Raw genomic sequence first — 27750 nt, 5'->3', positions numbered from 1 at the left:
ATTTAGTCTCTTATGGTCTCTGGCAAAGAGTGGCGACCCTTTAGAAGCTGGTGTTAACTTAGAATTGTTTACAGCAGCTTAAAAATACTTTTTAACAACCGAGTCACCGATCATATCCCGCCATTCAAAGTGGACATATTTGTAACCACTTTCGTCACTACAGTATACTGTATTTACCGGGAGTGGCCTCACTGTAGCCCCAGTGTACCTTGCCTAGCTGATCCCGCCCCTCGCTGGGGAGAAAGCTGGTGCACAGGCTTGCAGTGGAGTGGAGAGTGATCCCATCGCAGTGACTGTCGGAGTAGCCCACCCCTCTGCAGTATGCATGTTCGCCAGGGAATCCGCGAAGTTCTCACGTCCCAGCAGTGTACTTCACCGGCGAGAGACCATCTACTCAAGAGTCGAGGATAATAAACTTGGATGTGGCAGGCGGACCGGAGGCGGAAAGCCCGGAGTGACCGGAGGAATATAGGATTACTACAGGAATACAGGCTGCCGCTCTCCTCTGAACGTGGACAATCATGCATGTGCTCTTCTGGGGCTTGGGGTTCCTACTTTTCCCTGATTTCTTGAATGTAGTTGCCTCTACGGGGAAATTGCTTTTGAATTCAAACACAGGTAAAGTATGCCACTCCGACTACCCATGCATTTCCCCTCATAAAGTAGTTCTCTAACATTGAAGGCAGAGAATGAATGAGTTTGAATTCAGCCAAGCACATGACTTGCAGCGCTTTTTCTTTAGATATCTAAAGTTTACTGAATGTCATTTCCTTGAATTGCTGTGAAACAACGGATTTTTCCAGGAAAATAAAATTGATATGCATATTACATATTCGGTCTCTTTGATTTGTATTGATGCAATTGGATTGCTACTTAATTCTCAACTGCTTTGTTATTCCCCAGCAAAAGAGGAGATCGGCGCTTATGAGATTGTAACACCGGTGCGAGTGAATGAAGCCGGTGACAAGTTTCCCACAAGTGTGCACTTCAGGAGAAAAAGGCGAAGTTTGGACGAAAGCACCGGCAACAGCACGGATCAGTGGGCCTCGTCAAATATCCATTACAGGATATCTGCTTTCGGACAGCATTATCACCTCAACCTCACGCTGGATTCGGGATTTATCGCACCTCTCTACACTGTGTCAGTATTTGGAGGGCCCCGAGGAGATAACATAACGGATTTTGCAGCAGATGGGGAGGTGGAGGAGGAAGAGGACACGGAGTTAAGGCACTGCTTCTATAAAGGACTTGTAAATGCAGAAGCAGAACACGCCGCAGTCATCAGTTTGTGCTCCGGACTGGTGAGTTTTTACGCACGGTTACACTCGTCGTGCATGTGATGACTTTACCACCGGGTGCTTTACTTTTCAACCATGGCTATTTAGTGGGCATTATGGCAAGACCTGGAAACCTGCCTCAACTTTGGTTTAGAAACAAAAAAGTAAAGACATTGTTAGTGCAAACTTAGTGCGCAAACTGTTTTTAAATGATAGAGCAACTATCAAACGTAAACAGTCATACATTTGTCTGCTTTCAAATATGTTTTGAAACAGTTCAAAACTGTGTATATCCAATTAAAACAGTTGTAAACATTCATCAAAATGAAGTGAAGCTAAAGCTGAGTTACTTGGACAATGAGTTGTTATGGCTTATGTTTGTTGCAGGATCCTCTAGTGGGGCTTTCAGAGTCTAAATAACTCAAAATAGTACAAAACTGTGCTAACTTTCTAGAGTCGCAAGTCCATTGGTTGCAGTCCAGTTTAATGAACACTCGGCTCTAAATCTTACTCCCATGCCTCTTTCTGGACTCCCGGTTGTCAGTGACGTCTTTACGCACGCTAATGCAGCGGGAGTACGGGTGGTACCGACGTCATCACAAATTGGTCCGAACTCCCAGGCTTGCGTTTAGAGTGGAGCAAAAGTGCACTCTGAGTTTATATCTAAAAGCACCACAGAGGTGACAGATACATACGAGACAAGGTTTAATATACTCCCTAATGACTAATCAAATTAAAATATGTCTGAATGCTCTGCACTGCAGAGAGCTTTAGGGATTTGAGCTGACATTTATGGAGCATACATTCATATTTATTCAAGCCTTCTGGGACCCATTTGTTATATAAAAAAAGACAATACTACGGATAGCCACACATTCTGAACATCTTAAAATGTGATACTTGTTTTTCTTGCAGGGAAGCTTGTAGGGAGATTCTGTTTAGCCTTGCCAACTCTCCAGATCAATCAAAGCGCAGTTCATAATGTAGTAATGTCAATTGTGTACTGCTCAAGGGAATGTAAGGCAGAAAGGAAGCTTCAGTTTTCCCCCTCACTAAAAAACAATCCATCCTGTAGCACATATTTTGCACAAAATAAATAGAAAATGTTTTCTCGTGAGAACTTTAAAAAACAGTATTATATTACCATCAGGGATTACAAATGTGTGTGGCAAACTTGTATCAGCCCCCAGGGCTGGCATGATGATTTTTCGTTGCCAATGAGCAAAATGTGCTTGGGTTGGCAGCTCCTTATCTGGAACATCATAGACCTCCACGTTAGCCAGTCACACTAGACGTGCCAGGTGAAATACATAAAACAGGGCTTTCAGCAAGCCTGCCAAAAACATACAGTCTCACTATGTTCCCTGATAGTCATCACAGGTCTTACTGTTATGCTTTTCCTCCTGCTTTGAGACCAGTCTAACATGAATGCAAAAATACATCTATTGAAGCCCTTGGGTCTCTGAATTGCTTATTTTCTCTAATTATGAGTAAATTAGCCACATTCAACTGTTGCTTGCAATAATACTTTCTGTACATATAACATACATTGCATTAAAGTGGTATGGCGGCTCACTGATTTGCTGAACTATCTTCCTGAACCATACGGTATATTCCCCTTGGTCCTGTTTGTATTCACTTTGCAAGTTTTCCCCATGTTTGCGTTGCTGCTGTAAAGGAATGAACATTTATAGAAAATGGACTCATGGAGACTAACTGTTGTGCATTTTTGTTCTGCCATCCAGCTTGGCACTTTCAGGTCTCCAGAAGGAGAGTACTTTGTGGAGCCCCTACACAGCTATCAAGGAGAACATTATGAAGAGGAACACACAAAACCTCATATTGTATACAGGAAGAGCGCACCCAAGGAACCACCATCTGGGGAGAACACAGCTTGTGACACTTCAGGTATTTGATTTACATGATGCATTTGCATGCATGCAATTTATACAGAAAAGGTTATCACAAATGTACAAACTCTAAACACCACAAACAAAGCCACATACTGTACATACCTTCATGCCTCTATACATGCACTTTCAAACAGAGACACACACGTGCAACTAATGTTAATTCGGACCTCGTCACCACTGAGATGGCCAATTGGCTGTCTTCAATATCTTCTCAAGTCAACTATCACCCAGTGTCCCCTTTCTAGCTAACTAGTCCACTGATGTTTCTGACCATGGACCTCCCAAGTGCTACATTTAAAAACCAAAAACTGTGTATGTGGTTGCTTCTTGTGCTTGTAAGTGTTTTCATGTGTTACGTGTGTATTGTGAGTTGAATTTTCCATTTTGTGGGTCCGTATGTTACACATAATGTGACCTTTTTAATTGGTTCTTTCTGACATCATTGTGTGCTTCCCTCAAAGGCTCTGCTATCAGTTGCAACAGGGGACCAATCATCTAATAGAAACTCAGCTGTTTGAGCTATGACAGTCATAGCTCAAAAATAAACAAAATGACTCCGCAGTGCTGGTTCTTGAACATAAATTATTCCTAAAATGAAACATAAAACGATTGATAATATTAGGGGGAAAAGGAACGATGCTTAATGATTCAATAGTGAAATATTGTTTACCTTTTCTTTCTGTGCCATTTCTTAATGAAATAATCTAATTGATATGGACATTTTTCAAATTGACAGTATTTAAGTAGAAGTATTGTATTGAAACTATATTGGCTTTCATATCATGTCTTGGTCTGCTCAGTGCAGAGCCCACTGCTACACAGTAGTGAGGAAGCTTTCCAACTATCACACAGGAAAATCATTTGTAAGTTCACCCTTGTATCACTCCATCTCAGTTTACTGGCTGAACTTCCTGTTGACTCTTGTACTTCCTCCTCCTCTTTGATAAGAAAGTTGGGTAGACCCACTGCCATGAACATGCAGTGTAAACTTTATAGTAAAGAAGCCATGCAACTTAAACGTGTCAAATGATCAAAACTAAGAAAACAAATCAGATAAATGTGTTCTCTGTGTCTGCTGGACATCTTTCTGCAGATGTTTGGTTTTTCTGTGTATGTAAACATGTGTGTGTTTCTCTTTTGGTCTGTAGTGTAACACAATATGTGTGTGTGTGTGTGTGTGTGTGTGTGTGTGTGTGTGTGTGTGTGTGTGTGTGTGTGTGTGTGTGTGTGTGTGTGTGTGTGTGTGTGTGTGTGTGTGTGTGTGTGTGTGTGTGTGTGTGTGTGTGTGTGTGTGTGTGTGTGTGTGTGTGTGATCATAGCCTGGAGGAACATACATTTGACTGTGAGAGATTTTTGGCCAAGAATGATTCATCTTTGTACAAAGATCCATTGTAACCTTGTGATTTTTGAAGTACAGCAAATTGTTCTTCCTTTATCAGAAATCTTGTATACTGAAAGCAGATCCAATAATATGATGTAGTTCTAGTTCACTGTAATTTAGATGGGGATGCATTGTTGGTGGTCCAGACAGGGTGATCTACATGTGATGGGAAAACAAAAAAAGACTGGCATTCAGCAGTTGTGTTGCCCTGCCATGATTAAAATCTGAATTCATTCCCCTTAGCCTTAAGAGGTTTTGCTGCCCAGTTGTTAAACTGTCTTCTTTTAGCTTGAGCTTTGCAGTTTGTGCTCAATTTTTATGGCTGGGTGCCAGGTTTACCTCGTCTGAACTCTTTGCCCTTCTCTCTTCCTTCTTTTCTGAAAGAGGACTAGGAGAGAAAAAAAGGCATTCCAGGCAGTGTTCATTTGTCAACCAACTCTTTCAGCGACAATAAACAACAGAGAGAAAGCGGTATTTTATACACATTTCCAGTCAGCCAACTGTCAATTTATTTTGACATTTAAAAACATAAACCCACTTCCTAAGCTTTATTCTAAACACACATTGATTCATACCTTGTATGTTTTTTTTTGTTGAATGAATGAATTTCCAATCATCCTTCAATCTTTGTATATTTACAAATGCTCCATTGCTTCCCTCTCTAGGTCACAAACACAGACACAAGAGACACAAGCTGAAGAGAGGGCCACTGGTCGGGGTTACCGATGTGTCCGATGCAGCCCCGGTGGTCAGCGGCGGTATGTTCAATGACCTGGAGTCACTAAGTGCCGGCATGGCCGGCGGTGCTTTGCTCGGATCGGCGAGCGGCAACTCTAGCACCAGACCATCAAATGATAGCAGCGGTGACTCAGGACCTCACAAGAGAACAAAGCGCTTCCTCTCCTACCCACGCTTTGTTGAAGTCATGCTGGTGGCCGACAGCAAAATGGTGGAGCATCATGGCAGCAACCTACAACACTACATTCTCACATTAATGTCCATAGTAAGTTATACTTCTGCTAGTTGGTTGATGGAGGCAGTGGGCTGGGAGATGGAAGTGTGTTTATGTATCTGCACAATTATGGCCAGAAAGTACATGTGGTGCACAAAGTGTATGTACCTGTTCTGCTGAGCTGCAAGTCAGTCAGTTGGCCTTTGGAGTAGGGTCATGGAAGGGGAAAAGGGCAGCCTAGGGCAGGGGTAAACACCTCTTTCAAACAGCTAGAAGGAAGAGAGGGGAGCTCGAGGTAGAGTTGGCCTGACAGCTTTGATGAATGTTAAAAATAAGCTCAGGTATGTCACATAGAGCGCATACTCGCGGCCACTTCAAATACCAGTTTCCTCAGGCGTCTGGGGCCAACAGTGGGGGGGAGGCTAGGATGACCTATATTCTGTTTCTTGGCAAAGCTTGCCTTCTCTACAGGGGCTCAGGCCATTATCAACTTGATCTTTCAATCAACCAAATTCCCTTACTTAAAACTGCAGGAAGGCAGCCCATGATAGATTTTCCAGTTAATATACTGTGTCACATTTCACCTTGGTTGAGTGAAGGAAAATATTGTTACATATTGATCCGCATAACACAAATAAGTTCACTTTGAAAATGTCTTCATTCAGAGGATTCAGCTCATGTTTTATTCTTTTCTTCAGGTATCTTCCATCTACAAGGACCCCAGCATTGGCAACCTCATTAACATTGTGATTGTAAAGTTAGTCATAATAAACAACGAGCCGGTAAGACTGCTAATTAGTTTGGATCAATGTACTTGCTCACTTAAATCAAGTATGTGGTGATCAATGTTATCATTCCTTTCAATAATTGCTCTCTGTTTGTTCTCAGGAAGGTCCAGTCATTTCCTTTAATGCACAGACTACTTTAAAGAACTTCTGCATTTGGCAGCAGAGCCAGAACCTCCTGGATGATAACCATCATTCCCATCATGACACTGCCATCCTAATAACCAGGTGCAAGAAACGTATAGAATTATTGCATTAATTGCTGCTGACAGCATTTACCAAATCACATTGTCCAAGTTCAAATAATTGGAGATCATTTACGTAAAAGAAAAGGAATAAATTGTCTCCAGAGGCCTGATGAATTGAACTACTATTTGAACCTAAATGAGAAGGACCCCATTCAATTCGGGGAAGTGTTCTTTTCTTGTGCAGTGCCACTGACCATTACCCATTATCTGTGTGTCCACCATAGGCAGGACATCTGCAGAGCAAGAGACAAGTGTGACACATTAGGTACGTGCATTTTGTTTTTAAATATGCTCATAGACTTCAAACCATATAATCAATTATATTATTTACTTTTGTGTGATGCTGGTGGATAAATCACAATGGAAAAAGAGCAGAAATGACGTGAGTTTCCTTTTTTGTCCCGTTTTTAAGGATTGGCAGAGTTGGGGACGGTGTGTGATCCATACAGGAGTTGCAGCATCAGTGAGGACAATGGACTCAGCACCGCATTCACCATCGCCCATGAACTTGGCCATGTGTAAGCACAGCATGTGTCCACTGGTTGTTTAACTTAAGCACTGTGATACTGCTCCTAGTTAGGGGAAGTGTTTCCGTCAGTGACACATCAAAAGTCTCTAGGAATCAATGCTTGCTAACCAGCAGATGGGGATCAAGGAGTCCTGCTTATTTGGAACAAAAACAGCAGTGCATTCCTTTTTGTTTTCCCATTATTTGCTGATGTGTTGGTGTGTTTCTGATTATATTTCAAATTTGTTCTGCCTTTCATTTTGAGGGTAAAGAGAAACGGCGGTAAATTAGATACTCAGAAATGTAGTGAAACCTGCCCTTCAGCAAACTCTGCATTGTCCTACGTCCTGAGTCAGCCAGAGCCGGTGGAGACTGTTACAGACCTTAACAGCCCTCATCACCTCTAACAAATGCTCCTTCTAACCACTAAACAAAAGGTGGGATTGTTCACATCCACGTTTATCCGCATCAAGCGGTGACAACATGCTTGACGGCTACTTAGTGCAGAGCTCAGTGTTAGATGGTACCTGTCAGGTGGGGAGCTGAGTAGGTCAGAGGGAGGGCTGCGGGCAGTGCGCTGCTGTACCTGTCCACCGCCAACCAGGATCCTATTTACTCACCCGGCAGGAGCTTGATTGTTCTCCTATACTCATGCTGCTCTGATTTTTTTTATTATGCTTGGTCTATTGCCCAATGTTCATATAATTCAATATTGTGCTGGTTGCATTCCAAACACCCCGCAATCAGGAAATACAAATGCTCTGTATTATTTTAAGCTGCAACCATGAATGGGTTTTACCAGAGCCAACATTATAGTGACAGAGGAAATATATCATCAATGTTAGGATTGAAAACATGTGCACAGACCAATGAAACGCACTGAAGCACAAATACAACTTTTTCTATTTGATTCTTGTCTATTTCGGTTTGCAAAATACTTATGTTATGAAACTTCCAAGTTGTAGGCTGTCATCAACATTAATACTGGCTTTTATGTTAATCTCTGCCAAATACTGGGGGAAGGAATCTATTTCCCTTGTTTAATGTTGTATCTGCTTTCTCTGTGCTAGGTTCAACATGCCTCATGATGACAGTAACAAGTGTAAGGAGGACGGAGTTAAGATTCAGCAACATGTGATGGCGCCCACACTTAACTACAACACAAACCCTTGGATGTGGTCAAAGTGTAGCAAGAAGTACATCACAGAGTTCCTTGAGTATGTCATACTGTTTTCTTCAGGATTGTTAGATATGTTTTTTCCTAGCATTTCTCTGCTGAGAAGTTCCTAAATTACTTGAATCAAATAGGATGTGCATGTGTGGAAGTTGTTCAATAGTGTTTTAAAACCCTGGCAACATACCCTTTTAAAATACTGTGTTTGTACAACTTTATCACAGAGATTTCACACATCCATTAAACATACAAACACACACAGAGTGCACTGTATGCATTTCTTACCCCAACTTTGGCAGCAACAGCCACATTTCTAGGTTTAAATGTAAACAAACAGTCACCATGTCTCAGGGCTTCCAAAGACTCTTGCAGAGAAACATCAGGGAACCCCTACTGTAGGAAGGAGCACAAACAAGTGTATCTGGCAGCTGTCAAAAATCTATTTTGCAAAACTGTCCACCCACACTATCCAAAGTTATACATGTGTCCCCAACACTTGAGATCCCCCCAATTGCAAATAACTGACTGAATATAAACAGAAACTAGTAAAGAAATTGAGAAATGTACAGTAAAAATGTCTTTTGTTTTTCCCCTTTTTTTCTATAAGTCATTTAATTTGTATTTCTTAATAGCACAGGATATGGTGAGTGCTTGCTGGACGAGCCCGCTTCTAGACCGTACAGTCTGTCGCAGCAGCTGCCTGGACGGGTATACAATGTCAATAAACAGTGTGAATTGATATTTGGGCAGGGGACGCAGGTGTGCCCATATATGGTAGGTGAAGTCTGTGTTCAAATCCAAACTGCCATGTTGCAGGTGTGGGTCTTTGAGGGAAACCTCTTCTGTTTTGATCATATGCTGCAGTTTAAACAACTCAATGATAGTTTGTTCTAAGATGCAAACAAATAACAACAAATGTAACTGATATATAGGACCTAGAATCAGGCTCGAATCATCACACCAAACCATCCATATACTTTAGTATGGCCTTGTTGATCAAATGCATACTGCAGAAATGTCTCCAAAATAAATGTGATTCTCTTAAGCACTGTAAGTTGTCTTACTGTATATATAGAGTCACATGTTGTGTTAAAATGTGGACGTGTGCCAAATGAAGTCCATTCATTTGACAGAGTTCAACAGTAAGGTTATTAGCATGACATTCACGTGCCCTGTCTTTCCCTGATTGTCTGACTTGTTATGTGGAATCTCAAGGTTAACGCTGTGTGTTTGTGTATTTCCCAGACCCAGTGTAGGAGGCTGTGGTGCACCAGTCCAGAGGGGGCCCAGCGGGGCTGCAGGACCCAGCACATGCCGTGGGCAGACGGCACTGAATGCTCTCCTGGGAAGGTAGGAAAAGTGGCAGGAGCAAGAAATATGAGTTCAAAATCCGTTTTATTAAAGTTTTTCATGTTTAAAGATAAAAAAACATGTTAAACATCTTTCGACAACACAGGATAGCCACATTTGTATCCATTACATTACATTTAAATACCCATATGGTTCTGTTTATACTCTAACCACATTTCTTAATTTTGATGTAACAACCTTTCCAGTGAGTCATGGAAAAAATGGATTATGGACACGTGGTAAACTCTAGTAATTAAACATGGCTGGCATGTAAGAGTGTGGCGTGAAGTTGTACATGATGGAGGTATCTCTCAAGTCGACTCTTAGCGCAGCTTTTAATTACGACTTTCTCACTAACCCCTGGCTTCCTGCCACTAAGACTGAGAGAACATGAAAGCGACATGGAGGCCTAAGAGGACACACACACACACACACACACACACACACACACACACACACACACACACACACACACACACACACACACACACACACACACACACACACACACACACACACACACACAACCTTTCAAACCTTTTGCCCCAATCTCTCATCCCATGTCATGCAGTACTCCAGACTAAACACTTAATCTGGAGTCTGTTTGTTGAACACAGCCAGATTATCCTCCTGTTGTGAGCTGAGATATATTTATTGACTTTGTGCGTGACATTTTCCTGTCTCCTGTCCAGACAGACCCTTCCGTGTAATGTCTTTTTCAGTTCCTTTTTTTCTATTTACTTCACTGTATAATTTCTCCCAGATTAGCATCAAAGCACCGGAGAGCAGATAGATGTGTTGCCAGTTCCGTGGATACAATTTCATAAGCTCACTCCGTCTGTTCTCTCTGTCTTGGAGATATTCTGCCTTTTTTTCTTTCTTCCACTTGCTAACCACATTCACTCCTTCTGCTCCTATTCTTTCTCTCTTCATTCATTAATTCATTCATGTCTCTTCATTCATTTTTTCATACATTTCTTTGTCGTTGCAGCACTGCAAACACGGCCTGTGTATAGCCAAAGAGCATGACGCTGCACCTGTAGAGGGGGCGTGGGGAGTTTGGAGCCCTTTCGGTACCTGTTCTCGGACGTGCGGAGGTGGCATCAAGATTGCTGCGCGCGAATGCAACCGACCCGTGTGAGTAGTCCCTCTCTTTGTAGTCACGCATGCCTAGTGGACCTTGTCTCCATCTTAGCTGCTGAAGTCAATGTACCATAGATCAAACCTCCTTAAAGGAATTCTTTTCATAGCTAGTGTTCATCAACTGATGCCCTCTGATAGCAGATCTTACAGGGTTGTTTCCTGGAAAATGAGAAGATCACTCAAGTTTCCATGTGTGGCCTTGCATCTTAGTTTAATAGATGTATAGAAAAATAATTGGGCATGACGAGAATGAGTTTGTATCTGAAAAGTATGCCAGCGGCATGCTCTAAGTTTGTGATGAGAAATGGAGAATAGGTGAATGTTTGACCTGTAGTGGTAAGCATCAACTTAAAATATTGACTACATTTAACCAAACACTGTCCCTATCCCTTTCTTAATCTTGCTTCCAGGCCCAAGAATGGAGGACTGTATTGTGTGGGTCGCCGAATGAAGTTTCGTTCCTGTAACTCTGAGCCCTGCTCCATGCAAACGAAGGACTTCCGGGAGGAACAATGCGCGGCTTTCGATGGCAGACACTTCAACATTAACGGTCTACCTCCAAATGTTCGCTGGGTGCCCAAATACAGCGGAAGTGAGAATCCTTTTTTATGTCCCTGGCATCCTGTTTGCTTCTTTTGCCAACCCCTTTTGCATAATAGACACATAATGTCAGTTAGGCGTTATAATCCATTATTATTCAATGTTTTTGTGTCTTTGTTGCTTATTTTTTCAGTCCTGATGAAGGACCGGTGCAAGCTGTTCTGTAGGGTGGCAGGCAGCACGGCCTACTACCAGCTCAGGGACAGGGTCATTGACGGCACACCGTGTGGACCCGATACCAACGACATCTGTGTCCAGGGCCTGTGCAGGGTGAGGCTTTTTTCAAAAAGCATTTCAGTACTTTGCCAAACCAGACTGTGTATATTGCCTCAAACCTTTGACAGATAGAGTTTTAGTTTGAAAGCAATATGCTTCTTGAAAGAATCAGTGGGTTTCTCTGTGTAAACTGGTAACCACACACAGCCTTTTGGTTAGGTTGTGGTTCAGTAAGTGGCCTCCCTGGCCTTAGTAAGTGGATTTTATCCATGCGCCTCTTGATCTGCCTTCAAAATGTAGAAGCACATTTCATGTCATTCCTTATGTGGACATTTCTTTCAAATTAGTGTCATCTGAAAGAAATGGCCATGACTCAATTTCTCATTTAACAATTTTATGAGTCCCTAGGTTTGACTTGATCTTACACGATCAGTATTTCATCAAGAAATACTGGCCAAGTAAAAGTCCATTTATCTTGCATATCAATATAACAGTCCGGAATGTTTGGATAGCATTAGGGATTAAACGGTGTTAGATGAACAAAGTATTCTTTTTTTTTTGAGTCTGTTCTTTAAGCCTTCCTGTGCATTGTCCTATAATGTCTGCACATCCCTCTCAACTTTCTCCCTTATATCCTCCATATTTTCCACTATCTCTCCCTGTCTCTTTCTACTGTAACCCTTTACATTACTCCTGGCATTGTCCTATTTTATATTTAATAAATATCCTTCATTTCTACCTCTTTACTGAACAGCAAGCGGGCTGCGACCATGTATTAAACTCTAAAGCCAGGAGGGACAAGTGTGGCGTGTGCGGAGGTGACAACTCTTCCTGCAAAACTGTGGCAGGCACCTTTAACATTGTCCAGTATGGTGAGCTATAGCCTCTTTTATTACACTATCATTTACTTTCAGCAAGTAGAAAAGACAGCAGCTTTTTATATTGCTTTAACGCATGTGTACATGTGCTTATTTGTCTGTATCATAGGCAGAGAACTAGAGTGTACTAATGATCTAAACACAATACTCATAATTGCAGGCTATAATGATGTTGTGCGAATACCAAGTGGTGCTACAAACGTAGATGTGCGTCAACACAGCTACTCAGGGAAGCCGGAGGATGACAACTACCTCGGTAAGACCTCCATTACCTTGTTTCAAAGAAATTGGCATATTCTCATTGTATTTCTACATTTACAGAAATATTAGCAATTCTTTAAAACAATAGGCTCTCTGTGATTAATGTTCAGCTTTTGGGTGTTAAGTACATTAAGGGCAAACCCAAGGAGTTCAAGTATAGTGTGCATGCTAACACAATAATGAGCAAGAACTTGGCCTTTGGGTACCATTCCAGCTAGGTCAGTTGGTTTTAAATGTCACCTATCATGCTATTTTTAGGCAATAGCATAAGTCTCAGATATATAAAAATATATAAAAAACATGTCTATGAAGTGTTTTGCTCAAAATACCAAACAGATCACCCATTCTAGCCATGCCTCATATCCATCTATTTCACTTCCTGTTTCAAAAGTGCTGATTTGGGGTATAAAGCTTTAAAAAATATATATATATTGAAGAAAAAAAAAAGGAGGGGTCTGAGCTCATGCGGGACCCGGCAGCTACTGTCTAAACTAAATACTGCCGTGATGAAACGCCATATCATGGATTATCAAGGATTATTTCTGAAACAGTATGGAGCTCAAAGGCTTTCTCTCTTGCCGGTTATACCACAAGATGAGTTCCTTTTTATTTCCTGCTTCTTCACACACATGCAATACAGGTTAGCTCTGGGTGTTAACGATGCTAATGTAACATGCACCGACCATATTACGTCCAAAACAGTCGGGCAATGTTTCTGATAGCAACTTTTCTGATAGTGCCGTGGGTCCACATTTCCGATATTACGTCATATCGGCCGCAAATCTGGATCAGCTCCGTTGTTCCCCCGTTTTTAGAGATTTGGGTCCAGAGGAAAAGAGAGAGGGTTTTATTTTCTGACGCTGCGTGAGTTCCCTGACACACCGGGGACACATATTTATGTATGAAAGGCATCAAAACGTGCATTTTGCATGATAGGTCCCCTTTAAGGCCTTTGTATTTTGTGTGTGTGCAGCTTTTCATGTTCTTTGGTTCTGTACATTTTTGTCTTTCTGTACAATATGTCTGTCTGGATATGGCTGCTTTGTCAGCTGTTAGTGTGCATGTCTTGTTGGCACAAGCATGCTAATACTTGAGCTCAGATAGCCCTCTGGCTACCATTCCATTAAGGTCAACTAAGGTGTGTCTGTACTGTAAGTGCAGTGTATGTTTGCATATTTTTATCCTTCATTCTGTCTCTAGGTCTGTATATTTCCCATGACTATATGCCACCCTGTAAACGTATTAACATGTTTTATTTTAGTTGTCACCCTTTATTGTGTGTGTTTTTATGTGTGTTTTTATGTGGGCGCAGTCATTAACAATTTTGCTGGAATGAGGGCCGCTCTCCACGGTCATATTAGGGTAATGTGTGAAATGGCCAGGAAAGTAAAGGCAGGAAATTAGCTCCATAATCGCATTAGGGCGAATGAGTGCAGCAGACTGCTGATGAACAGAACAGAACATGCCCATGGATGGGACTGCTCCGGGAATAGAGGATTATTCTACCCCAATAAGACTTTACTGCTGCCTACCGCATGTGCCTTACTCTAAATGAAAATGCCATCCACAGTGTTGCTAAGGTGCTCTGTAAAAAGCAAAATCAAGCTATTGCTTCTTTTACTTAGCTTGTTTAAAGTCATCATAAGAGTTTCACATCGAATTTCCATTCATTTTGGCTCTCTGTCTCTGTGGGTTCAAACAAGTGTTTTCTCTCTCTCTGACTCTCTCTCTCTCTCTCTCTCTCTGCAGCCATATCAAACAGCCGCGGAGAGTTCCTGCTTAATGGAGAGTTTGTGGTCAGCATGTTCAAAAGGGAAATCAAAGTAGGAAATGCCGTCATTGAGTACAGTGGCTCTGACCATGTCATTGAGAGGATCAACTGTACTGAGCGCATCGAGGAAGACATCATTGTCCAGGTAAATTGTCCTTATCCAGCCACTTAAAATGTTAGTTCTACAGGTTTGACCTTCAACGGTTTTTACCTTTACTTAAGAACGAGTGGACTATGTATGATGTCTAAAACTCATAATCCTACTGTAATATAATGCATATCACATTGCCTGCCTAATCCCCAGGTGCTGTCTGTGGGGAACCTTTACAACCCAGATGTCAGGTACTCCTTCAACATCCCCATAGAAGACAAACCTCAGCAGTTCTTCTGGGATGCCTATGGGCCCTGGCAGGAGTGCAGCCGACTGTGCCAAGGTGAGGGGGAGGCACCAAGGGTCTGGCAAAGTGAGGTGATGCGAGTGGTCGATGATAAATCTTGTGGTGAGAGTAAAAAAGAGATGAGACGGAGAGAGCCGACGTGGGAACTGCTGAGCCGGAGGCATAGGAGGGAGAGGATTGTTTGGCTAAACTTGACAGCTTCGTGCTAGACATATAGGTTTGGAACAAGTGATTAAAGTTCAACCTCGTAGTGTGCTGTGTCCAATTACCTTCTTTGACATGACATATGTCGGAGTGTGTAGGCGTGCAGAGGCGGATCGCAGGTAAACTCGAAAACCTGTTATGTGTTATGACTCAAACACTTTGTCTGAGAATGTCTTTTTCCACTTTTTGACACTGCCCTGCTTGAAGTACCAACAGTAAATTCCAAAGAGAAACCAATGAGTTCACACGGCAGGACAAACAGCAAACATGTATTGCCCTCAGCACCTTTTGATTTTTTTAATTTACTTTTGATTTTCTGGCAGTCTGCGGCACACAAAGATCTGAGAACTTGGTAACATGGTACTGATAGAGAATATATTTCCCGCAGCCACATGAGGTTTAAATCTCACTCATGTAAAGTTGGTGCAGTGTGATTTAAATTCTGGGATTTCAACTCAAAGGCCAAGGTAAAGCACACCAACATTGCTGCAGGTAGTCATTGCAATCCTATGATCTTGTCAATTGTACTTGAGCAAGCTGTTGCTTTGACTCAGACAACTACACGGATGACCTTAAGGATGCTGAGGTGAGGCAGCAGTTGAAGGAGATTCACCTGATGATGAAGTTATTAAATCATTGATTGCAACTCTAGTCATAAGCTTTGCATATTGATTTGTTTTTCTCATTGATAAACAACAAACAAATGGTGCAAAATGTGTAATGCGTTCAAAAGTAAAAAAAAAAAAAAATTCTTGAATATCGCTTGATGGAGGTAACACAAACAAATATTCTCATGGGTGCAGTATTTCAACATTCTTTCTGAGTTTAGGAATAAGATCATATAAGTATACTATACCTGCTGTTCAAGCGTCATGATGTCTTTATAGGAGAGCGGAAGCGGAAGATCCTCTGTAGCAGAGAGTCGGACAGGGCGGTGGTGTCAGACCAGAGGTGTCACGGTACAACAAGACCTGCTGTCTTAACTGAGGCCTGTAACACTGAGTGTGAACTCAGGTTAGTTTTACCAGTTCAGCCAGCCTTTATTATTAACCAATCAATGAATTAGTTTTCACTTAATCATTGTACAATACTGATAAGGATTTTGCCCTTGATGCAGGTGGCATGTGGCTCGTAAGAGTGAGTGCACATCTCAGTGTGGCCCCGGATACCGTACCCTGGAAATATACTGTACCAAAATCAGCCGTGACGATGGTAAAACCCAGAAGGTGGATGACCGTTACTGTAGCAGTCAGCAAAAACCTGATGACAAGGAAGGTTGCCATGGAGACTGTAACCCAGGCGGCTGGGAGTACTCGTCTTGGTCTGAGGTAAAATAGTTGTGGGAAAATTCGGGTTTGTGTGTGAGCATAATCCAGATGTTTGTCAAAGTCTATCACTGGTGGTGTTTGCATGTTTACTCGAGCTGATGTTCAAACGCTTGTATCGCAGTGCTCCATGAGCTGTGGTGGAGGCAACCGCCGCCGCGGGGCAGTGTGTCGGAAAACTGCCGAGGCTGGAGGGGATGAGAGCAAATGCAGTCAAAGGGACAAGACGACCGTCCAACCCTGCAATGAGTTCCTCTGTCCACAATGGAAGACTGGGGACTGGTCTGAGGTCAGTTCAGCTCCTATTCTGTCCTCATTGCCCAGTACAAAATCTAGTAAAAAATCTAGTAGATTAAAAACAAATGCATTTAATGTTTCTCTAAAGATATGCTCTTCTTAATTTATAGAAAATTACATAGAAAAATGCGAGGAATGATGACTTAGCGTAGAGTTACAGGAAGCTTGTGCATATCCACATTTTCATTTCTTTTTCGGAGGCCATGTTTATTCAATATAAAGAGAAATCATTTAAATACTATAGTTTTAAGCACGCCAAGTGAACTGGGTCAAATGTAAATTGATCGTGCATGCCTCCCTTGTGGAGTTTCTCCCCCTCCTCCCACTATATTGAGGGGTTGGGAAATTGCTGATTGCAGGCTAAGATTCTACTTAACTGCTGTACAGTTTACACATTGTAGAGCGAGGCGCTCACAAAGCTTTGTGCTGCATTCCAGGAATATTTTAGATCTCCCATGTGGTGCTGATAAATACAAACACCTACACTGCACTGTATACTTATGCACTGTACTCACACATAAACACATGCTCTGGCCCTGTCTTTTGGTTCATTCCAACCACTATTTGTTTTGTAATCTGCATATCCTGCTTTCCTCTACACCAGGGGTACTCAAACTTTTTAGTTAAAGGTCCACTTGTGAATTTTATACAAGGTCAATAGTCCGGATCAATGCCAGTAAAGTCCCGGTGCGTCAGGGAACTCACGCAGCGTCAGAAAATAAAACCCTCTCTCTTTTCCGCCGTACCCAAATCTTTTTAAAACGGGTGCACAACGAGCGGATACAGATTTGCTGCCGATCTGACGTCAAATCGGCGGAGGACCCACAGAAAGTTGCTATCAGAAACAATGCCTGACGTGTTTTGGACGTAATCTCGTATTTGTTTACATTAGCAAGCCTCGCTAACACTCAGAGCTAACCTGTACTGGAGAGCACATGTGTTTAAAAAGCAGGAAATAAAAAAAGGAACTCAACTAGTGATAAACCTGCAAGAGAAAAAGCATTTGAGCTCCATACTGTTTCAGAAATAATCCTTGATGTGGTTTAGAACAGGATGGCGTTTTATCACAGCAGAATTTAACTTTACCTCCGGTAGAATTCTGATCAGGCGTTAGCTCTGCCCCTTTTTTTTTTTTTTTTCAAGCTAAGGACCCAAAATCCGCGTTTCTCTAACAGGGCTTCAAAAGAGGGGTATGAGCAGTAAGAGGCATGGCTACAATGGGTGATCTGTTTGGTATTTTAAGCAAAAAACTTCACAGACATGTTTTGTATAGGTCCTACAATATATTTTTCCAATATAGCATAATAGGTCCACTTTAATTTACATCAGAATCAGAACGTTTTTTTATTTATTTTTTTAATAATGGGACACAGGGTTCGGTCCGGATTGATTTGCAGTTCGGTCCGGATTGATTTGCAGTTTGGTCCGGATCCGGGCCTTGGTCCGGAGTTTAAGAAGCCCTGCTCTACACCAAGTGATCTCTTCCTCTGTCATGAAATAGCATTCCAGCAGGTTCAATGTAATAACATACTGTATACATATCTCACTCTAAAACCTGAATGTTCCTTTATTCCAGTGCCTCGTGACGTGTGGCAAAGGCTATAAGCACCGTCAGACCTGGTGTCAGTTTGGTGAGGACCGTTTAGATGACCGATTCTGTGGCTCACCTAAACTGGAGTCTGTGCAGACGTGCCAGCAACCGGAGTGTGCCTCGTGGCAGGTCGGACCCTGGGGACAGGTGAGTCCTATTTATACATACACCTTGTTTAAGGTTTAAGGTTGTTAAATACGGGTCAGGCATAAAGTTAAATGATCACTGTTTATTTCAGAACAGATGAAAAGAACATCACTCTGTTTGGTCTAAAACTGGGAATTACAATTTAGCGTTCAGATTGGCGAATTGACCTAATAAACAATTATCTCAATGAAGAATTGGTGTTTTTTTCCCAAGACTTTTAAGAGGCTATTCCAGAAACTTAATGAATAGTCACATATTTTATAAACAGGCAATATAGAGGTCTACCCTGGCAAATGTGAAGCAACACAACGGCTGAAGCTTACAATTACTGTTGCTTCTCTGATGAATTATTCCCAGATGTAAACGAAGGGGAGGACACGGATAAGCTAAGCTCATCATTTAGCACTGTCCCCTCTTCTCTCGCCTGTTTAGATTCAGAGCACATCCTGCCAAAAATAAATATACAAAAGCTACGGATAATGTGGGTAGGCGTGTTCTTCTACAAAAGCATTATATAGGGTTATGCATACAGTATAGTGTCTGTGTGTGCAGGAGTCATTTGTGTGTGTGCACAGAGAACTGAACACCCAAAAATGTGAGATATTTTTGTGCCCCCCATCAGAGGATGTGCACACGTTAAGGTATATTTGAAGTTGTTTAATGAAGCGTTGTCAAATTGTAGTTGAAGTTGCCGCCAAACAAGCTTGACCCTGTTTCACTGGAGGCAGTGAGGCAGAAGGGAGCGTGGAGTAGTGCCCTCTGACTTGGCTACAGTGGAAAAAAGACAAGTGCAATGTATATGGACAAAGGTTCCTCATGTATTTGATCTTTGAGACCCCGCTTGAAGCTTGGATTTCTCTCAGAGAGTGGAGGGCAGAATAAGCCTTTTTAACTGCTGAGCCTGGTGTACCGTTTTTGAATTTGTTTGTGTGGGGGATTAGTTTCTTGGATGAACATCTGTGCTATTTGCTTGCCTCTTCCTAAGTTTTCTCTTTGCGCTCTGTTACTAATGTTTCCCCACCACTCCTTTCTTCCCCCTCTTTGAACCCAGTGCACTACCTCGTGTGGGCCAGGCTACCAGATGCGAGCGGTGAAGTGTGTAGTTGGCTCTTATGGTGCTGTCATGGACGACACTGAATGTAATGCCGCCACCCGACCCACTGACACCCAGGTAAGACACTCTCTCTTTCTTTCCTGTCATCCTCTTACCCTCTATAACATGTTTCTTTCACTTCTCCCAACTGCCCACAATCTCTTTATCTGTCCTTCGCTGTGAGAGCAACAGTTTAGTCTCAAACTGTGTGGAGAGATGGAAGCATCCACATTCATGCGCACTGACACTCAAAACACACACGGGCAGACACACACATTTCATTTCCACCTGGTCTCAATAAAGCTATGTTGTCTGATCTAGTCTGGTCTAGAGGGAGAGAAAAAGGGGGAGGTAATACCAGCCTCACTATCCCCACATAGAGACACACAACTGTCACACAGAATCCCCAAAAGAAATACCAAATTGTTTGAGATAACCTTACAGTGTTATTCTTCTGATTACTATAGATTATTATCTATCTGCGTAATAAGTACGCTTGAAACTTTCCTGTATCTTCATTTCAATAGAGCTGGACACTTTACCACAGGCCGAAACAACCCTATTTCACAGGATACTAATGTTTAATAAACTACTAATACTAAATCAGGCTAGTGATTTACACAATTAAAAATATATTGTTCCTTTATCCTCCACCACTTACAGATACAGACATAGATGTCATCAGGTTTACATGTGGAATTGTTTTTCTAAATCTGCTTGTGCATCTGTTTGTTAAGTGCTCGACTCACAAAAAGAGAGACAGAAACACCAAAGGAACCTATTTGGAGCTGAATCAGAGTTGTGTTTGGTCAGCGCGGGGCGTACACCCATTTCAGAGGGCTGAGCATGCAGACTCAGAATGAGGCCCCCCTCTAGTCGCAGCGGCTCTTAATTCCGGTGCCTGGGCCGACAGAGCCAGTGACCCCGAAGCAGTCGCCCCACCTCGTTGTGATTCCAACCAGCCAGCCATGAAGTGGGCCACCAGCCGCCAGTCCCACCAGGCAGCCACCAAGCAGGGCTTAGAGAGAAAGAAGGGTAGATAGATGGGTGGAGGTCTGAATAAAGAGAGGAGAACAGATGCTTTGCTCAGTACTTCCACACACCAGGTTATACATGTTAAATGTGACTTTGACAGGAAGTGTGCGTAGAGCTAATCTAAATGCTGCCATGAGGACTATTTGCTTCCATCAGGAGGCGGAGTGAGGAATGTGGAGCCTGCTCAGATCCTATGAACCTGATTAAGGCCCTCATTCCTAGAGACTGGGGGTCAGAGGGCATTGGGGGGGAAGAGGAAAGGGCGGAAGGTGAGAGACAAGGGAGTGGATTAGGGGTGGAGTTTACAACCACGCCAGCATGGGCATTGGAGCCCTGAATACCACTCCACTATGACCTGTTATGACAGGGATCAGGGCTTTATGCTGAGTGGCTTACTGCCACAATCCATAGTTTTAACTGACGGGGCGGACCCCGTACATGTTATTTTGGTAAGGTTGGGGGAAAGGATTGATGGGAACACAACTACTCTGAAACATAGAGCCAAAGGAATAAAGTTTAAGTTAATAATGACTGTCCCATGTCAGAGGAGCTATCTCTGATATTCATGGTATTTTCTGTTCAGGGACAGATGTTGTTACAGTATATTCATTTTGTTAATCACTGCATGAATGGGTGTGTGTGTCCTCCCTTCCACAGGACTGTGAATTGGCCCAGTGTCCCAGCAGCCACCCTGTTCCCCCAGGAACTAAAGTCCCCTCCAACCAGGGCCACAAAACACAGTGGCGGTTTGGCTCCTGGACCCAGGTTGGTAGTCCGGTCACATCTTCATTTTGTTTGTCTCTTGTTGGTTTCCAGTTTCTGAACCTTTCTCTTCTGCAAAACAGTGTAGTGCCAGCTGTGGCAAAGGGACACGTATGCGCTATGTGAGTTGCCGTGACAACCAGGGTGGTGTGGCAGAGGAGGCAGCGTGCGCCCACCTCCCAAAACCCCCTGCCAGAGAAGTGTGCTCGGTAGTGGCCTGCGGACAGTGGAAAGTGCTGGAATGGACAGCGGTAAGAAAAAAACATCCGTCGTCCTGTACTCCACTGTATCTGAACCAGTTACTGTTTATCTCAAAATTACAACTTAAAAGTAATTTAAGATACAAGCCAGATGTTGTTGTTTCAAATGAAATCAGCATTTAAAAAATGTTTGAAATCAATCAACATTTAAAAAAGCTTTTTCCTGTTTCCATTAGAACTGATCCAGATGTTTTTCTTCCTGCAAGATTGATTGATTTCAGTATCCTCTATATGCATTTTTAACAACACGGACAATTATTGTCTGCATACGCTGTGTGTGTGTGTGTGTGTGTGTGTGTGTGTGTGTGTGTGTGTGTGTGTGTGTGTGTGTGTGTGTCTCAGTGTGTGTAGTGAGGCAAACGTTTCTGGAGATGCAAGGGGCTGGAGTGAGGGGCTCCAGTCTTGTTTACAGATGTTTCTCATCAGAGTACTTGTGATACAGTACAGCCAGACTGCAGGTCTGGTCACCATACACACCCACACATGTACCACCAAGCCAAAGACACTCATTGACCCCCCCCACATGGAAATAGTTCATCCCAAGTCCAAAAATGATTTCAGGGGCCTATCCCAGCCACACACATGCACACTAGTTGTACTAACCCATAGCATTTGTCGGGCAGTGGCACTCCAGTGTGACCGTTTTGTTAATGGTCTCATGGCTTGAACAGTAAGGCATCCACAGCTTCCTCTAGTATCAGATCATACACTTTTGATTTGCTGTATGTAAAACCTCTTGCAGTATCTAAAATAATGTGAAAGGCATTACATTGTGACGCAGCAGTATAAACATCTGGACAGTGTAATCCCAGGTGGAATTCTGGAGTAAACAGCTGTTGCATAAGTATAATACATCGCCTTATGCAAGACATAAAGTGAACTCAGCAAGGGAGGAGCTGCGTTTCACGGCATTAGAGCTTGGATAAAAGTTATGCCTTTTTCTTTCCTAAAAATAAATATATCTGAACTTGGGTCCTTGGGGGACACTGCATCGCCAGACATCTTTAATAAATTGGGAGTTAGTTGCTGCCCCCCAGTGAGAGGGTTTAATTGTATGTTGAGATCTAAAGTCAGCTGTATGCAGCAGGCACAGTCATTCAGGCACTGTTCAGGACTATCACAGGGAAAAGGGAGCTGAGCCTGAAGGTGAATCTCTTCATTTCCCTGAGTGTCATCTGTGCTTCTCGTTTCTCTTGTAAGATCTTTCAATACCTGGAAAGGATAAAGAAAGATAGAGAGAAAGGCTTTCTTAACCTTTACCTTTTTAGCACCACACATCGCTTCCTGTACTGTCGTTGCATGTTGTAGCTGAGTTTTTTGCCCGTGCATAGTGTTGGCATTTTTAAGATTTGCAATTACTTGTTTGATGACAAGGATACTCAACATGGTAAATATATCATAACCCTAAAGTTATTATAGCACCTGTGATCGATTCTTTTTTTCCAATATGGTTAAACCTCTGAAATCGCAGGTTAAACAGTCAGGTCTGATGGCCCACTTGAAGCCATTCATACCAATAGCAGGTCGATATAAATGGTTGATTTTTTTGACTGGCCTCCACCATCTAAAAATGACAGCTTTCTTCAAGAATGTGTTTTTATGTCTTATTGCATATGCACTTATTTTCTCTTCTTTCAGTGCTCGGTGACCTGTGGCCAGGGGAAGACCACACGGCAGGTCCAGTGTGTCAACTACAGTGAGCAGGAGATGAATTCTAATGAGTGTGACCTAGACGATCGTCCTCCTACAGAGCAGGAGTGTGTTATGTCTCAATGCCCGTCCCGCTCCAGTCAGTCCCGACCTTTCCCGCCCTCTCCAAATGGCAGCTCCAGGAACAACCTGCCCCGCAGCCAATCCCACCAATGGAGGACTGGACCCTGGGGAGCGGTAAGGCATCTTCCACAAAGCAGCACCACATCACACCACTGTAATGTCTGTTCAGTAAATATGAGCCACAGGGACACTGGTATTGATGTCAACTTGTGAGTCTGTGTACTTGTCATCATGGCAAAATAGTGCTTTTGGAGAAACCTACTGCAGTGGGAACTTCTAATACATTGCTGTCTGTTTTTCAGTGTGTGGACAGATTTGTTTCACCTAAATCACACATGTGCAAGATGTTTTCACAAAACCTGACAGGCGTGTAGTTGAGATCAGAATAAAGGTTGAGTTTGTAGATGAGTGTGGTTCAAACAAGAGCGCCAAAAGTAGAAAGTGCCAGCGCCATACTTCTTGCACTATGCGGTATCGCGACTGGTGGGAACTCTTCACATGATGGTTTCCTGTTTGTTTTGGGAACATATTAGACAAGTATGAGATAGCTATTATACAATAAGTGAGATTAAGAGTCCTTGAAGATATTTAAGTGATTTAACTCCCACACTGTGTTATGTAACCAAAACAAAAACGTTGACAATCACTCATGAAGTGTGAGTCTGTTGTTTAGGCCCTGAATTATTAATTACGATTAATTATTGAGATGTAAACCCACGGGATTACGTGACCCAGGAGACACTGGCTGTCCCTCATATGGACCCCTTTATTTCAATTGTTGTTGTTTTTAAACTGTCTCTCTACTAAAATAACTTTTGACCTACAAATAATTCTAGGAAGTGAGTGAAGCTATTTCTGGTGTCACTTCCTGCCTCTGTCTTGAGGATATCTATTTTAATATAGCAGCAGATATGGTCGGTCGTTTAAAATAACCTGTTTCTTAGTATGGGCTTTGCTAGCAGCAAAAACATAACTCATAGTGCACATTGATTTGTACTGTTTGCATTTAACCATGTATTCAAAGACACATTGATTTGATACTTTGCAGCCACGACCACGAGTCATACTTAAGTGTGTGTTTGTGCGTCATCATGTCTTAAGGAAATGTAAATAATGTACAGTAGAATAACCCCTGGGACCTATTTACACCTATACACTGCACATCTGTGTGTGAGAACCGTCTATTTGACCGTGTGCACTCTTCCCTCTGTACACTAGTGCTCCAGCACATGTGCAGGAGGTTTCCAGCGGCGTGTAGTCGTGTGCCAGGATGAGAACGGTTACCCTGCCAACAGCTGTGAGGATCGCAGCCAGCCCAATGAGCAACGGTCCTGTGAGTCAGGACCCTGTCCACAGTGGATCTACGGCAACTGGGGAGAGGTAAGACAGATGCCAACTCACTGATTGGTTAGATTACAGTTTACTCTCTGAAAGATCATGGACCATCTTTAAGAAGACATTTCAAAATGTGGGATCAGCATTTTTGTTTGAAAAATCATTTGAACAATGCATTGAAATTCAGCTAAGGATTTCGAATTTAAATCACATGCAGCAATGGCCCTAGTTTTTACTTTACACTCAAATACCTTTTCCCCATACCTACCTGTAAAACACAACCTCTCCTCCTGCTTCCCTCAGTGCACCAAGCCATGTGGAGGTGGGATAAAGACAAGGCTGGTGGTTTGTCAGCGTCCAAACGGCGAGCGTTTCAACGATCTGAGCTGCGAGATCCATGACAAGCCACCAGATCGTGAGCAGTGCAATACTCAGCCGTGCCCGTCTAGCCCCCACTGGAGCACAGACCCATGGAGCTCGGTACGCTCGTAAAAAATACTCTATACCTTGTTTTTCAACCTCACATTGTTTTCCCAATACCTTTAGTCTTACTCTTTCACAACCAGTCTTAAATGGGCTCTGACTTTTGGTGCTTTTTGCACTGGAGAAATTACATTCCCACTTCTCTTCTACTTTTAACCTCCTCCACTTCCTGCTCCCTCTCTGGTGCCTGAGAATGGTCAACGTTTCCTCAAGACATTCGGAAAGTAAATATCTGTTGTGCTTTAACAGCAAAGATATGCTCTCTTGCAATGTGCCAAAAAGTCCTTTTCAAAAATACTTCAGTGACAGCTGTGACCACAAGAACATTTTTGTCAGTCCTAGTTACCATAAAACTGTTGTTGAGCCTTGTGTTAGTATTTGAACAAATTCAGGATCACTTTGTATCACAATCAAAGTTAGTTTTGTAAAATATTGTTTCTTAAGATAATTTATTGAGATATTTGTTTTCCTTTTTATCTTTTGTATATAGCATTAACTTTTTAAAGTGGTTTATTTTGTGTCTTAGCTTTTTGTATTCGCAAATTTAGCCAATCTTTGTTCATATGCAAATACTGATGAATGTTTTTGTATATCAGGAATATACAGTATGATGCCTTCTTCTTTTATTATCCAAAGAATGGCCCATAATTTCCATTATACGGTGCTACACAATGTAATCAATGTTCTGTTATGAACTTTAAAAGCACCAACTTACATAGGACTGTATTTGGGCTGTGTACTATATATACATATTTGTAATATATACATCTTTGAAATGGCTATTGTATCAAGAATTCAATCTGTCTCAAGGCACATGTGTTTTTTTAGAGAAGTTACTAATCTTATTTAGACACTTTATTTTACAGTTTATGTATTCACCCTCTGCTATGAAACAAACAGTGGTGTTGCCCCAAAAATGACACGACGCATGAATATGTTGACTCAAAAGTCCCTGAAACGTCCAGTAACAGTAGTAAACACCAGCACCAGCAGCTGAACTAGCACTGTAAAATAAAATGTCTCACTGGGTTTGTGGTAATTAGTACTAATAGCCATTGTATTCCAGTTTGGCAGAGGGTTTTGACCCAGATTTCCTTAGTGTGACCAAAACAATAGGTTTAAAGCTCTCTGCTCCAAAGATGCTTGACATGAGTGTATTTATATTGTGCTAGTTATTGTTTTCTTTGTACAGTAAGAACTTGGAGTTGCTAAATATGCTATGCTCAACAATACCTCATTTGGAACACAACACAACTCTAGCCATTAAACAATGATAACCTACACTGCATCGGTGCTTTGGCCAAACAAGGGAGACATGAGATATAAATATCAAAAATGAACCATCACATTTTTGGTGTTTATGGCACATTCCTTTTTGATACTGCCTTTCCTGTACCTTTTATCTTTCCATGAGCAGTTAGTGGATTGATCAGATTGATCAGTTTAATGCAAAGTGTATCACAGATATAATGAAATAATGTTCGAGAATTGGCTGTTAAAATGTTTGACTTTGAACACGTGATGCCTGTGACCACAGGGGAAGTTACTAGTGTTTTGTATCCAGAGCTCTCACTCTGAGCCAACCTAATGTGTCTACCTCAGCCTCTGTTATGATTGCCCCCCTGCCGTATCTTTCTCTCCCTTGCACTGGAGGGATTCTGGCTGGCTAAGATTAAGCTTGAGTTGTTGCGGCTACCCAGTGCACTTGATGGTCCTAAACACAGATCCAGGGTGTGTGTTAACTCCCACCTTTTAATACTCACCATCCTGTTGAGGACAGTCAAAACTGATCTAGAATCTGTGGTTAGGAGCAACTTTTGCCTGCAGCCCTCCCAGTTGACTCCTCCTGGTCATAAATGTCTGTACTGACATCACACCTTATTTTAAGGGCCTGTTAACACAGCAGTGAGAACATTTATTACCATACATCATTTACTAATGAGAGGTATTGCTTGTGACAAGCAATACCAATACTATAGTGATTCCAAGGCAGCGTTAAATCAGAGGACACAGTATTAACAAAGCACATCCTGTCATTCTTCTTTAATTTCATTTTTCATTCAGACCAGTTTGACCCCTTGAGGTCAACCTAACACCGTATCAACAGGCTCTTGAAATAAGCATAATGTATGTCTCTTATTCACAAATGGCAGTATCAGTTTGTGTTTCAAGAAGATTTCTGTATATTTATGTAATTACTTGTATTTATTGTTACTTCATTATAATGTTATGTCAATATTTAATTTTTTATGGATTTGTTGGATTTCTGTTCATTTCCAGAAAAGGTTACGATTAAAGTGAAGTAGAGGTACTATCAAAGGCTTTCTCCATTCTTCTTTCTTTCATTCTTTAACACTCTAGATGGCGGCATACATGGCAATTACTCTGAATTCACAGTTTTTTGTACTATCGGTTTACCATTAGAGAACGTACCGCACGTACATATGAGATGTGAAATTAGGGGTTAACAATCTGGGCATTAATAAATCATTTATACTATAGTTATTTATTTTACTAATAGATACCTATTTACATTTTTGGGTGAACAACATACCTACTGAGCAAGAAAAAGTATGGGGTAAGACAAAAT

At 42.1% G+C, this 27750-nt stretch overlaps 1 protein-coding gene across 1 annotated transcript; it reads left to right on the top strand.

Moving 5' to 3' along the window:
• Positions 1-258: 258 nt before the first annotated feature.
• adamts9 (ADAM metallopeptidase with thrombospondin type 1 motif, 9) lies at positions 259-27479 on the top strand. Its single transcript, XM_079685332.1, is given in 29 exon segments — positions 259-507; positions 510-618; positions 904-1301; positions 3023-3185; positions 5237-5574; positions 6222-6305; positions 6412-6536; positions 6781-6821; positions 6969-7074; positions 8135-8281; positions 8871-9012; positions 9484-9588; positions 10580-10725; positions 11142-11323; positions 11465-11601; positions 12302-12419; positions 12586-12681; positions 14436-14602; positions 14762-14891; positions 15947-16073; positions 16177-16387; positions 16509-16673; positions 18258-18419; positions 19471-19590; positions 21205-21312; positions 21393-21560; positions 23208-23456; positions 24561-24722; positions 24981-27479. Coding segments are annotated over 29 exon segments (4482 nt in total). The 5' UTR covers positions 259-420; the 3' UTR covers positions 25170-27479.
• The last annotated feature ends 271 nt before the right edge of the window (positions 27480-27750 follow it).

Source organism: Notothenia rossii, assembly GCF_949606895.1.
Source record: "Notothenia rossii genome assembly, chromosome: 5".
Classification (NCBI taxonomy): Eukaryota; Metazoa; Chordata; class Actinopteri; order Perciformes; family Nototheniidae; genus Notothenia; species Notothenia rossii.
The sequence above is the reverse complement of the archived record's forward strand: the minus strand, read 5'-3'. Positions and strand labels throughout refer to the sequence as shown.